At 40.1% G+C, this 14,554-nt stretch overlaps 1 protein-coding gene across 1 annotated transcript; it reads left to right on the top strand.

The window, feature by feature from the left end:
* The first annotated feature begins 641 nt into the window (after positions 1–641).
* Positions 642–10,044, top strand: sirt6 (sirtuin 6). Its single transcript, XM_040021967.1, has 8 exons — positions 642–890; positions 1,339–1,466; positions 4,129–4,311; positions 5,598–5,657; positions 6,572–6,667; positions 6,759–6,839; positions 8,756–8,879; positions 9,031–10,044. Exons 1-8 carry the CDS (start codon positions 825–827, stop codon positions 9,346–9,348), a joined length of 1,056 nt encoding a protein of 351 aa, XP_039877901.1. The 5' UTR covers positions 642–824; the 3' UTR covers positions 9,349–10,044.
* The last annotated feature ends 4,510 nt before the right edge of the window (positions 10,045–14,554 follow it).

Below are 14,554 nucleotides of genomic sequence, written 5' to 3'. Positions count from 1 at the left end.
GTGATATAAGCAGACTGAGTGGTATAGAAACAAGCAGGCACACAAGCTAACACCAATCAGAAACTGCTTTGAATATTTCAAATATTTTTAAGCATTTCAGGCAAAATCTTCACATTTTCTGCATTCACATTGCTTTTTTTTTTTTTTTTTTAAGTTAGTTACTGTTGCCTCACTTGATATTTTCTCTTTTTCTGACTGTACTTTATAAACTGTAGAGATGGTTGTGGGGTAAAATCCCAGTAGACCAGCTCATCTGGAACAAACAACTGTTACGTTCAGAGTCCCTAAATCACTTTTCTTTCTCATTCTGATCCTCAGTTTGAACTTCAGGAGGTTGTCTTGACCATGTCTGCACAAATAAATGGACTGAGCTACTGCCATATAATTGGCTGCTTAGATCTTTCCATTAAGGAGCTCTGTGGCGCGCCTAATAAAGTGACGGGGAATTGTATCCATAAAACAGTCTTCATTCACAATGTAGTGCTATTAAAATGATTTTCAAATAATAATGTTAACTCAAGATAATTTATTACAAAAAAATTTGTTTATTTCTTAAGATATTCATCATTTTGTTTATTAACTTTAATTTATTAAGAGACCTTTAGCATTCGTTGGTATATATGTAACAACTTGGAGGTTCAATGTGGAACGTCTTCTGAACACAGAGGTGAAGTCTTAATTTCCCAAAGTCCTTGAATGCAGCATCACCCAGTCGCTTTTTGATGTCGTCATCATAACTATCGCCTGGTAAATTTTCGCCGCCCGAACAAAACACGACTAATTTTATTAAAGAAAAAAACAAAAGTACACTACCGTCTGCAGCCATGTCTGTGAATTATGCAGCTGGACTCACGCCGTACGCAAACAAAGGTGTCTGCGGACTTCCTGAGGTAATTGAAGCTTTAAGAGCAGGTAGCTAGCAGGTTAGCCGCGGACGTTTGTCGCATAGTACGTTTGGAGAGCTTGGTCTTTAAAAACGGCAACATCCGAGAGTAACACGAAGAGCTTCTGTTTGTCTCCAAGCATCGGATAATAATCCACGAGTGATATCACATTAGTTATACGTATTTTATTAGGAAGTGCACAGATCGTATACTGATACTATCTTCAGCACACACGTATAGATCTGAAAGCTACAAGGGGAGGGGGTTAGAGGAGTCACAAGTACCAGCACTTCAAAACTGTCAGTGTTTCTTTTAAATCAGTGCTGAGCTGTAATAAACTGTGTTATAGCTGTGTGCTTGTACCTTTTGTCAAACAGACTTATTCATTGTAATCTGATTTGAATGTGGCTCTCTCGGTCAGCTCTTGAAGTCGCATTTTTCTCTTCTGCTGCAGCACTTTGATAATCCTGAGGAGCTGAAGGCCAAGGTGGAAACTCTAGCTCAGCTGATTAAAGAATCTCAGTACTTGGTTGTCCACTCGGGAGCTGGGATCAGCACCTCGGCAGGTATCCCCGACTTCAGGTGAGACAAGAACAAATGTGTTTTTTGTTTTTTTTTATGTTGACGTGCAGTTTTTTGCATAGATTGTGCACCTCTAGGCCAAGTTACATTTTCTTTTAGAAGTGCAAAGAAGGAAATACAGTTCCAACAAAAACAAATATTATGTTTGTTTTCTGGAGCCCAAATCTTAAGAAAAGAAAACACAAGACATACTTAATTTATCTCAGATTTGGGAAGTTCTTTTCTTACAGCAGGTCAAAATCATCACCATCATCACCTTGGCAGATGATACAGTTGGGACACTGAGTAAAATGTGAATAAAAACAGTCTAATTATTTGCAAATCTCATAAACCCACATTTTTTTCACAGCAGAACAGGAAACAGTTAAAGTGTTTAAATTCAGACATTTTACTACTTTACGTAAAATATTAGCTAATTTTGAATTTAATGGCAGCAGAGCAAATCAAAAAATTTGGAGTCACATGCTTTGATTTTAATGACGCACCAGATGTTTTTCAGATGTTTTTCCACCAAGACTCTTCTACTGTGAATCTATGCCATTGTGATAGATGCAGTATCCACAGAAGATGCCGCCTAGTTGTTAATTAAAATAGATGTAGCATCTGATTGTTTTGATTTTATGAAATCTGAGTTGCAGTTAAGAAATTTTATCAGTTTAAAAAAAGTCAGTGTTACCGATTCATTCCGATTATTATAATGCTGTTAATTTAGAGTTTTGATCAGCAGTGATTAAAACTGGCAGTAAAACCTCACTGTTGCTTAATGATAAAATCTTCCAAGTGTGTTTTATCCTTTGAGCCCGAAGTTGGCCAGTGTTGCTTCACGGTTTTGTCACTGAATAGTTTTCAGATGGAAATTTTATACTTTAATTGACCTTAAAGAGTGAAGTCATGAAATTTAATAGGCAGCACAAATGAATGATTCTGATTGTTTGTTTGTTTTTAATTTGTTTAATTGTTCTCTTATGATTAGCACATATTAGCATCATCAAATATCATAGCTACAGAAATTGTTACTGTGTGCAGAAAAGCTGTGTTGTGCAGTCAATGAGCTCCACCAACTAAGAACAGCCATGCACCACCACCCACAGGATCCAGAAATAGCTATCAAGCTGTCAATCCCTTCCATGTCTGGGCCGGGTGAGGTTTCCTGTGTTGAGTCCAATTAAGTCAGGACTACGACAATATTTGATTGTCTTTGAACCTTGTTCTTGAAAGTCGGAGAGGTCAGGAGATAGAGAAGGTCATCTACCAATTAGTAGGTTGGTGGTTCGATCCCTGGCCGCTCCAGTCTGCATGCCAAATATTCTTTGGCAAGATCCTAACCCCAAATTGGTCTCCAATGTAAGTAAGCGCTTAAGCATAGGGGAAAAAAAGTGCTTGTGTAAATGAGGCATGTTGGGAGAATAGAAAGCGCTATATAAGAATCAATCTATTCACTGTGAGCTGAGCATTTCTGATATCTTTTTGGTATTTTGGGAGATGTAACAAGCACCTCTCGGCTTATTCTCCTGTTTCTCTTGTAGTACCGTGATTTGAGCAGAGGAGGGTGGTGCTTGCTTACTTCACATAAGGTCTAGCACTGTGTAACACACACTGAAAATGTAATGGAAAATACTTCTATTGTCTACTTAGATTGTCTTTGGTACTGTGGCAAATGTTTGCCTCCCGAATGCAGAGATGTGGAGCGGATAGAGCTCTTCATTGTAGACATTCAGTTGTACTATAGATTATGTGAATTCACACAAACGCATAAATACTCGGATGTGAAGGCAAATTAATATTTCATTGCTTCGCCTGTCAGCCAGGTGGAGTTGACCTTGGAGGGTTTATCATTAGAGCCAAGATTAAAACATACACATAAAGCTCACAAATGCAAACTGTGTTCCCTCTGCTGCTCAGACACACATAAACACACGTACTCCAGATCAGAAGAAATTCAGCTCATTAAGTTACTGTTACTGACACCATAATATGTAAATGTAACAGCTTCACAGACTCAGTGGCTCTAATGTCGCGCAGCATCGTTCACGGGGTGATTAGGGTGTTGTATGCGATGCACGCATCACTCCCTCACTGCCGATGAGGCTTTGAGCCGGTCGGCTGAAAGACGGGGTTTTTAAAGTCCAAGCTGAGAGCAAAAGATGAGACATGTGGTTGTATTTTTGGATTTGTAGGATGCGCTCTATCGTCTGATGCTTAATGATAAGTTGCATGCCCTCAGAGTAACTTGGCAACTGTCACGGTGTTAGACAGCTCCAGCAGCGAGTGTACCACTGTGTTCATCCAACCATTCAGACATCCACAACTGACAGATAATCACAGGAGCAGAAACGGAACAGTTTCACATTGAACATCATCCACATAGTCAACAAAAGTTTTCCTCTCACATTAGACTGTGAGGATTTATTTTTGTTGTTGTTTAAAATGATCGCTCTGATTTTTTTTCTTACTTTATATATATTTGCAGTGGTTTTATTGGTCTTGGACTAACAATAATGTCAATTTCATACAGATATTCTATAGAGCTTCTCTACAGAAACCTTTCCCATGGGTTTATTGTTACACACACCTGATGTAAAGCCTCTAGTCCACTATATTACAACCTGTCCAGTCCCATTTATGCTCACTCCATGTATTTCTAATCTTTATTTTCTTTCAGGGGTCCCAAGGGTGTGTGGACTCTTGAAGAAAAGGGTGAGTCACCTCATTTTGATACTACATTTGAAGATGCTCGCCCAAGCTTCACTCACATGGCTCTCCTGGGACTGCAGAGGGCAGGGTACCTCAAATATCTCATCAGCCAGAATGTGGATGGCCTGCATGTGCGATCAGGCTTCCCCAGGTAATTTAAATCGTAGAGACATTGCTATTCTCTATATGCGACTATACAGTATATGTCAGATCTTAAGAATATCACTAACTTTCACGATGAATGCTTTGGAGCTGAAGCAGAATGAATGGAGGAGGTGTAAAGTAGCTCTTTAGCTTTCAGCCTGACTTGTTTATGAAATGCATGCAGCAACCACATTACTGTTGTTTTCCCCCAATCATATCAATTCATTCCCACATGTGACTCATTGTGTAAATTTTGAAGCTGCTGCTGTGTGATAACAGCTGCGGTGAATAGCTTGAAATAATTTTCAGTGCAATGGAAAATGTTTGGTCTGAGTCTGGGTTACACAGCCATGTTGGACTAACCCAAGGCCAGGAGTCCTATTTTTAATTCAGCACATACATCCAGCCTTTATGCATATTGGAAGGCTTGCTTTCCCTGGAAGCCGTTTTTTTTTTTTTTTTCGTTTTTTTTTTTTTCTAAGCCTTCCTCCACCCTCGGTCGGGTTTTTTAAATGAGACCAGGAAGCGTAACTGTGGTTCTCTGAGGAAATAATTAAGCTGGCGAAGGAAACCAGTTGGGCCTAATCGGCACAGGTGTCAGGTGATGCTCAGAAACTAATATGAGTGCTCAGAATATTTATAAGAGTCCAAGTTGAAGGACAGAGAAAAAGTTGAGCTGTAGTGTCCTCACATTACAGGGTTTTTCCTGGGTCGAAATAGCCTTTGTTGGATGTTATGTACGGTAACAGGCCATGAATCGGTGGTATTTGGCTGAAATATTCACAGGTTTTTATTACACTATATTGGCAGAAGCATTTACTCAGCCATTCAAATCACTTAATCCATTGCCACAGGTGCATAAAAAACAGCACCCAGCATGCATCATGGTGTGGGGGGGGGCCACATGAGCGAGTTTGGTGTGGAAGAACTTGACCCACCTACACAGAGTCCTGACGTCAAACCAATAGGACACCCTTGGATGAATTAGAGCGGAGACTGCAAGCCAGGCCTTCTCTTCCAACATCAGTGTCTGACCTCACAAATGCACTTTGGGAAAAATGCCAAAAAAATAAACACTCCTAAACCTCGTGGAAAGCCTTCCCGGAAGAGTTGAAGCCAGGATGTCGCTCAGGTTCATATGGGTGTAGAGGCAGTGAAACCTCAGTTAACGAACCTACTTTAAAAAGTATTTTATAACATTGGTGGTTATTTAGTTTCAGTTCTGGCACCAAAAAGTTATATCTGCGTTGGTGACGGTGAATAACACGAATATCATCTGCCTCTCTCTGTCAGGGATTTGTTATCAGAGCTTCATGGGAACATGTTTGTGGAGGAGTGTGAGAAGTGTGGCAGGTATGTGCATGCACACAAACACAAAAAGTTACATTTTGATATAAAAACAGCTCGTCTTACATTGAATTCACATTTCATTAGGCGCTTGTTTGGCAGTACCAGCAGCAAAGCACGAGGCTGCCACATAGTGCGTAAAGCATGCAAATAAGAGGATCTGTTTATGTTTACTGCTTAAGAATGCACGTATCCAAGGAGTCCTGCACCTTACATTTCCTACGGTCACAATGGACTTTCTATCATCTCCCTCCTGGAATTTGCACACAATCTACATGGGTAATGTGTTGATCAAAACATGCCGTGGTAGTATTCCTCTTTATGTATTCAGAGGAGTTCCATAAGTACACAGATAGTTGCTCAGAAGAGCCCTGAAGCAGATGCCCCGCAGCAGTAGAAACCCCATGCTGGTTTCCACTTCCAGCAGGTAAAAACAAAAACTGGCAACACTCAAAGACGTAAATGTAAGGAGTGGATCCCCCTGCACATGTAAGGGATCCTAATGTGAAATGAATCTGGAAAGAGCAGGACCGCAGCAGCTTAATCCACACTCATTATCTCCAAATGCTTTCAGTAACATTGCAGTGACTTTACTTTGTTCCAGTGACTTTCAAAGTTGTTAGATTACCTCCGGGATTAGGTGGAAAAAAAGGGGCTTGAGAATTAATGCATGTTTAAACAGGTCTGCGAGAGTTTCATGATGTGGTTAAATCCCTGAAATCTTTAGAGAACCTTTTTGGAAAATCCACCGTTTAGGTCTAAAATATGTGTGGTTTGAAGTAGCCACTGAGTGCCAGGCTTTGTGTAAAATTAGACCTTGCTTTGATGCCTTGGGAGCAGCTTGATCTTCTTTCTTGTAATTCATGTAAAGCTGCTGTGGACGCACTGAGAATTAAATGGAATTCTTGTTGGTTTTCCAGGCAGTACGTCCGAGAAAAGGTGATCGGTGTGATGGGCCTGAAACCGACAGGACGCTACTGTGAGGTGGTACGATCCAGGGGGCTCAGAGCCTGCAGGTGACACATGCGTAGGCTTGTGCATTTTAAAGACTCGAAAAGTGAGTCATTGTTGATTTATTATTTCCTTTGTGTTTCCTTAATACTAAAGAGGGAAGCTGATCAGCACTATACTTGACTGGGAGGATGCTCTTCCTGACAGAGACCTGAACAAAGCAGATGACGCAAGCAGGTGAGAGGTGCAGTAGTTTGAACTCCTTTTTTTTACATTATATTGTAGATGTTCTTTGTTTAACCATCTGCTTTGATAAGGCGGAAACAGAAAATGTATGCTCTTTTCTGTCAGAGTTCCTCTGACATGTCTGGGTTTTTTTTCTCAATATAAAGCACAAGCAGTAGTTCAAACACATCCTGTGAACTGAAAAATGTGGAAACTGTTTGATGATTTGCTTTCTGTGGCTCTGCTATTGCTCCTGACATGCAAAGAAGACCTTATTTGAAAACCTTTTTAGGGATTATATATGCATTGCAGTGCGCTTTGATGTCCCCATTTTCCTCTGGAGTGTGAACATTTGCATTCTTTCCATCTGCAACAAAAAAAAACCCTCTTATTGCTTATGTGTCACCTTGATGCGCCGTTTGTAATGGATGTATTATTACTAACTAAAGTACAAAGGGGAGATTTGGAGCTCCGACCATTGAACTCTGAATTATGTGTTCATGGCAGCGGAAAAAGGTGAAAAATTACCGAGCTGTAATCAATGTGAGGTTTAGCTGCAGTTCATGCAGTGGATTTGTCCGGGCACAGACCTGGGAATCCGTCCGTTGCACCGGTTTGAAGATGAAAACGACCAAATTTGTCTGAGCTCAAGCGAGCAGGGAACAGCACAGTGCAGGAGTTCAGCTTGTGTTCATTGCACAGCTGGAAGTGTTGCGTGTTACGTGTGATCAGACTGTATATACTGAAATTTGATTTCTGGCTTTAGTTGTGTTTATTTTCTTTTCTTTGTGGTTTAGGATTGGAGCTGCATACACTAAGTATCTGTTTTAGTATCTGTTTTATTTATTTGTTTGCCATTTTTGCCTTTGTGACTGTAACAGCCGAGGCCAGAGGGAGGGACTGTGTGTTTCTCACATATGAACACAATATCTCTTGACAGCCTTGAGCGGATTTCTTCAAAGTTAGAACAAACTGATTAGAATTCATAGTGAACGCTCACTGGAAACCCTCAGTGTGGCTTTAAAAAAAAAAAAAGAAGAAGACATTTTTCGGACCATAATGCAGAAGCTAATTTGCTATTTATAACAACAAACAGCACAAGTATGTTATAGAATCAAATTGCAAAAGCTGTAGTCTGAAGAGTAACTCACGCGCTGTACCTTGACTGGCTGACATAGAAAGTGCCTTGAAGCTGACCTTGCCATTCATTCAGTTTCAGCCAGGATAAATGAGCTTTAACTGCCTTTTTACTGACTGATACAAACGTATATATACACGGGCCAAAGATGTGACATTGAGGTTTTTATCGAGGTGTATAGTTTCTGTTCATTCATTTTATGACATTGTGGAGTTTATTCTATAAACTTTTTTTTTATTTGAATAGATTTTCATTGCATTCAAATATATATTCTTTAACGATGTCAGGTGCCTTAGCTGCCTGTTGAATGAACAGATTTGGACGACTAAAAATGCTGTTCAAATGATAATAAATTTAAAGTAAAAACTGTGGAGCGGTTTTCAGCCATCCGTCTTCTTCTGGTTATCCAATTCGGGGTTGCGGGACAGCTGGAGCCTATCCCAGCTGCGAGCTGGGGTACACCCTGGACAGTTTGCAAGGCTGACACGGAGATACAGACAACTATTCACACTCATATTCACACTTATGGCCCATTTAGAATCACCAGTAACCTAACCCCACTAACTGCATGTCTGTGGACTGTGGGAGGAATCTGGAGTAGTTGGAGAGAATTAGCCCCGGCACAGGGAGAGCATAAAGTAAAAGTCAGGTGGTGCCACTGCAAGAAATGACACCTAAATAAATGAATAATGTAATTTAACACTGTAAGATCATCTATTAGATATATAGATTGCATCAATTATGTACGAATGATGAAAAACTGGTTTGTGTGTGGCGTCGTCCTCTTTAGACGAGCGGACCTGGCTCTGACTCTGGGCACGTCCCTGCAGATCAAACCCAGTGGAGACCTCCCACTCCTCACCAAGCGCAAGGGTGGCAAACTGGTTATTGTCAACCTGCAGCCGACCAAACACGTGAGTGTCATGTATGCAACACCAACACATACAAACGCATGCACGTGTAATTATTTACCTTTGAAGTGTTGAGTGATGTGTGTAAATGCTGAAAAAAACACTGATTATTATCAACCATTACCTCAATGGCTGCAATTTTCTGTGAGTGCAGGACAAGCATGCACACCTGCGTATCCATAGTTATGTGGACGACGTCATGAAACAGCTGATGGAGCTGCTGGGACTGGAAATCCCAAAGTGGGATGGACCAACTGTCTGCGAGAGCTCCACAGCTACCACTGAGACCACCGCCGATGTCAAACCACCGCGTGGAGTTACTGCGAAGGAAAAGGTGGAAAAGAACTTTGTTAAGGAGGAGAGGAAAAGAGAAGCTTCACAGCTAACGGACGATGGAAGCGTTAAGGAGGAGACAGTTTCAGTAAAGAGGGAGAGAGCGGACCTCCCAGTGGAGATAAATGAAGAGAAATAGCCTCAGGTGCTCTTTCTGAAAAGCACGCCACAAACCCCTCCACAACAGAACCTCACAGCTGAAGGTGATTTGAGCTGTTTCACGGAGGTCAGAGCTTCTTCTCATCTGGAACAAAGACTTTTCTAGTGCTGTAGTGGGTTTTTTAATCAGAGATTTCTGACACTCCCCTTGCTGTCATGTTAAGCGGCGATGTGAAACTGATGCAGCTCGAGCCTGAACGAACTCTTGAGTTACAGAGAGGATGTAAAAGTTCCTCCTGCCACAGTATGGGGCATCTCGGGCAAGGAGGTGTTTTGCTTTAGTTGGAGAGCAGGGCTGTTGCAGGTGGGATAATGAGATGAGATCTGGAACGCTTCATGACAAATATAGTTTTAATCAGGTTTGTAAGATAGCTGCACCATATTGAAGCTTTATTCATAGCCATGTGCTCCAGATCTCATCCCTGGAGACCTTGTCTCTAAAGACTCTTTAGTTCAGTAGATAATGAAAAGGAGAAAGCAAGCAAGCATTTAGAAAATATGAATAACAAGTATCTACTTTGAGTTGAGGGAAATTTCAGTTTTGATTCATAATCATGCTGTATATTTTTAGGAAAATATTTATAACTCAGGATAAAAGTACTGTGCTCTCAGTTTGTTTGTTTGTTTCATACAGTTTGTATATGTTTTGACAATAAACACCAAAAAATCTGTGGAACAATCTGTATACAGTGTTGCTTAGTGGAGATCAGCATTTGAGAGAACCTGGACTAAGCTGTGCTGTGCTGGGATAGTGTGTGACTAATTGTGTTTGCTGTGATTTTACACCTCTGAGGTCCACATTTCAACACTTTAGTAATGTTCAGATTCTCTCTAATTGTGTATCGCTGCTTTATGAATGAATGCTGTTATAAGGTCTATGGCAGAAATGACCTCAGTGACGAAAGGAGAGAAGAACATCTGGTTTTTTTCCCACCCCCACCTAAGTCAAATCGGTGCTGCATCTGGATTGCACTTACCTTCTCTATTTTATGAAGCCAGAATATCCATTTTGTGTAATGGGTCACAGGTGTTTGCAAAGGTAGATAATTACTGCGGCAGACGTGTGGCTGCTTGGCTGTTTCAGTCCATTAAGGCACTTTGATCTGACACACACAGAAGCAACAAATGTTAAAGCTAAAAAAACACAACAGCTGCAGACACAATGGCATACACTTAAACTACCTGAATGTGAACGGATCATTAGACACACCTAATGCCTTTACTGTCTACCTCCATTTAAATGTGTTTTAATCATGTCTACTCGAGAGATGTCCACATGACCTCTTTTTACCTTCAGAACTGCCTGTGGCTTAGATTCAACAAGGTATAGTAAACTCACTCATGTTTAAGAGACCAGTGCAACAGGCAACATTTCTCCAATTTTTCATTGTCCAATTTAGTGAGCATGTGTAACCTGTGTCATGAAATCAATATCCTTTTTTGCTGTGAAAGTGAAATTTAATTTTTATAGTTCAAAGGGCAAAAAAATACATTAAAAAAGCTTTTTAACCAACGCAAACGAGAAGCATTCAAAAAGGTCCAGGATTTCACTTAAAAATCAAAACGTTGAAACCTTGAAGGGACTGAATTTAATCACACGTTTTTTAATTTGTCAGGAACTTCACTGGTTTGCATAGGAATATTCTGAGAGGCAGTAATACAATCCAATAAAACTTAAATTTACCCAAATCCACCTTGTAGCCACACCTTGCTTGACAGTTTTGTTTCACTCAAGTTGAAGTGGTCTAATGTTCAATAAAACCTGCGTTTCTAAACCAGGAATAACAGATCTTGCTTAGATGAGCTCAGCTAGGTCTGATTTATGGATTCCCAGAACTTCATGATGATGATACCTCTTTTCGAAGGTGTGTTAGACTTGACAGAAGGGACACAGGAAGTTATCTTCAAAACAGGAAAAAACTTGTGAAGAGTTTCCTTGGTGTTTGGTAGGAAGTGGAAAGGTTTTTTTTTTTCAGCAGCAGCTTTTCATCCTCTTGATTTCAGTGACAGGGATGCTGGTCAGAGAATCGGAGCCCTGATGTGACGATAAGTAGCCAGTCAGCGAGAGCAAGCGTATTTGTACCCAGGGCAAAGGCAGCAAAATACCACATTAAAAATGTTGATATAATGAAGTCTGAAGAACACTTTTCCATTGTAATTCAAAGTGCTTCATTTAGAAGAGAGCAGGCACACCATCAGGGGTGGTAGCTTCATGCTGTGAGGAAGCATTTCACTGGTAGTTACTGGGAAAGTGCTTTTAAGGAAAGTGAGAGCAACCAATAATGGCAGCAAAAGTCAGAAAACCCTGCTACAGACTTTCAAAAATATATATACAGTCAGGGAGTTCATGCTCTCTTGTGCTTGTCACACAAAAGCAGGCGAGCAAATCGTGGAACCAGAGTCTGCAGCTGCTTTAGAGAAGCTCCACGTTCAGTATAACCGAGCTCAGGTGAGTCTCAGAGGAAGAACGGAGAAGCTGTAACCATTGTTACTGAGAATGACATCAAGAAAGACAGAAACTAAATGTGATTGAGATACTGGAAATTCTTTAAAGCCTGAAGTACCGCGGACTTTGAGCAGGATGTGCTTAGACAGGTTTCACTACTGCAAATATGTTATTTCATCAGAGCCTCAACAGTCACGAGTTTATCAGAAGCTTTATCTGTTGACAAAGCCTGATAACGTACCGTCATGCGTCATAAAGCTTCCTTTTATCCATTTTCAGGCACAGCTTCCCTCTTTCTGCATCATGGCATCCTCTCCGATGAAGAAATTAATCAACTTTTTCTCAGTTGGAGGCATTTATCCATGAATTCACAAAAACATTTATCTTATGCCAAACTGAAAAAGGATAGGGAATTTTATAAGGCACTAAACTGATGTTTCAGTCCATCAGTGGAGATTTTTTTTTGTTCTGTGTCCTGATTGAAGTTGGAGTTGGCACCAATTAAAGGCTTGATGACCCTTTTATCCTCACATTGGATTTATTTGATGTCATTATTTCATAAACAATTTCAGACACTTGTGTGGGAGACAGAGGAAAAGGACTTTGTTGAAAACCATTTTAGGAAGTCGCCTTTTAATTATAAAATAATTGAGTCACGTCTCTCACTGCTGCATCCGGATTCGTTATTACGGCTCCTGGAGGATCACTCCCCTGAGAGGGCTGTTCTTGTTTTTTCCTGCTTACGCTGGAACACAGTGTTCCTCGCATAATATCAAAGATAACTGCAAATTTAATTTACCGTCATGGCCCATAAAGCCGCACATTGGTGGAGATAACTATGGTCTTAAAAGTGCTATTACAGATGATGCTTTCGCAGACAGAGAATAACACTGAAGATTAGATTGCTAAATAATCAGTGCAAACATAATCTCGAGCTGTTTGTGAAGTTTTGCCTGTGTGCACCACTGCAGTGGGGTTTACATCAAACAATCAAGATGTGATTGAAGTGCAGACGTTCATCTTTAATTCAAGGATCTTAACACAAATTTGGAATTGAATGTTCAGGAATTACAGACATTTTTATTTGCAGTTCTCCATTTTCAGAGGCTGAGCATTAACTAGATAAACTAAGATAATTTTAAACGTAAGGATTGTTTTTAATACTTAGATGAAAAATAATTTGCAGTCAATGACTTTCTGAAAATTAAAATCCATGGAAGTCACCAAATGCTCTGTTTCCTCCCTTGAGATTCTCTGCCAGACTTTCAGTTTGCTTGTTTGTGAGTCTCTCTCTGCCTCTTCAGGAACTGAAAACGTCACTCTGTTGGACTGAGATCTCGGCTTGGCCATTGAGAAATATCCCATTGCTTTGAGAAACTCTTTGATTGCTTTTGCAGTTTGTTTTTGGTCATTATCCTTTTGCACGGTGAAGCTCTGTCTGATCAGCTGACCAGTGCATTTCTCCTTTTTCAGGATGAACCACACTGTTGATTTGGTCACTCGAAAAGTTTCTGCTGTCTGTCTGAAAATGTTATTGGGGTTTTTCAACCTAATGATGAACTTCACTTGCACTGTCATCTCTTTGGTCCTCACATTTAGAATTACAGTGAAAAACTATACAAATTCTTTGTCATGGCTTCACCGGGTCATGAAACTGCTCATCAGCCAATTCTCCAACTGTTTTTAAGCCTCTGCAAATGGAGAGCTCTGTATAAAAATAACTGTAATTTCTAAAATGTTAAGGCAATTTTCTTTGTAAAACTCCTTGAGTTAAAGTTGAAAGGTTATATATTAATTTGTCGGATTTAAAATCAGGTGATTGTGGTGATGTACAGATGTGTCTTTGTCCAACAAACTAACAAATTAAAAACTTACTTCTTTTTTTTTTACAGTGAGGCTGATCAGAATTTAGTGAAATCAGTTTCACAAAAATCTGCACGAGTTAAATAAACAGATGGTGAATTGACATGAAAAAGAGAAAAACATGTAAACCAACCATGTTTGTGGCCTTCTGTTGGGCAGTTAGTCACCATTTCTTTTGAGAATCATTCCTTCGATACGAATAAAATGTTCTAGTTGAAGGATTTTGAAGGTCATGTAGATATAATGTATCAGATAACTTTATTAATTTAGAATTTTTACAGGTAAACAAGCTCCACAACTGATACTTAAGAAATGTTTCCACTTAATGGTGTTTCAAAAGCTTTCAGTGATGAAATCTCTCCATGATGAGGACCATGATTAGAAGCTGCACTTTCAAACATGGTGATACCTGTGACATGAGGTTGAAAGCTCTGAAGGCCACTGCGTGTCCCCTGAGGTTGACTGTGTGAGATATACGGTACTGTGCAAAAGTCTTGGGCCACCCATGAGAAGTATGTGCAGCAATTTATTTGAATATACGCAAACATGCCTGGAAATACAGTTTATAAAGCAAAAACAGAGTTTGTACAGTTCTAATGTTCCGGGATCTGGGGAAGCCAATCCATTACTGATGTTGCTCTTTTGTGTGTGTGTTTTTTGAAGCTGTTGCCAGCCATAGCTTTCCAGATGGTATTACAAGATTGATGAAAATCTGATGAGGCTTTTCTGCATTCATAATTACATTAATTTTGACAAGATCTCCATCAGATGAGTCTCTCCAGTGCTGTGTCAGGTCTTTGCTGGATTTCCCCCCCTATTTGTTAAGGAGGTGACTTTCAGATACTGATCATCTGCTGCAGATGAAGTCTATCTTCAA

The sequence above is a fragment of the Simochromis diagramma genome, unplaced genomic scaffold (assembly GCF_900408965.1).
Source record: "Simochromis diagramma unplaced genomic scaffold, fSimDia1.1 OVJJ01000205.1, whole genome shotgun sequence".
Taxonomy (NCBI): domain Eukaryota; kingdom Metazoa; phylum Chordata; class Actinopteri; order Cichliformes; family Cichlidae; genus Simochromis; species Simochromis diagramma.
This window is presented reverse-complemented; position numbering and strand designations above follow the sequence as displayed.

Excerpts from the sequence above, each read along its gene's own strand:
- sirt6 (XM_040021967.1), top strand. The coding sequence starts at position 825 with ATGTCTGTGAATTATGCAGCTGGACTCACGCCGTACGCAAACAAAGGT. Across the intron at positions 4,312-5,597 it reads GTGCGATCAGGCTTCCCCAG|GGATTTGTTATCAGAGCTTC; the intron begins GTAATTTAAATC and ends TCTCTCTGTCAG. Across the intron at positions 6,840-8,755 it reads AAAGCAGATGACGCAAGCAG|ACGAGCGGACCTGGCTCTGA; the intron begins GTGAGAGGTGCA and ends CGTCCTCTTTAG.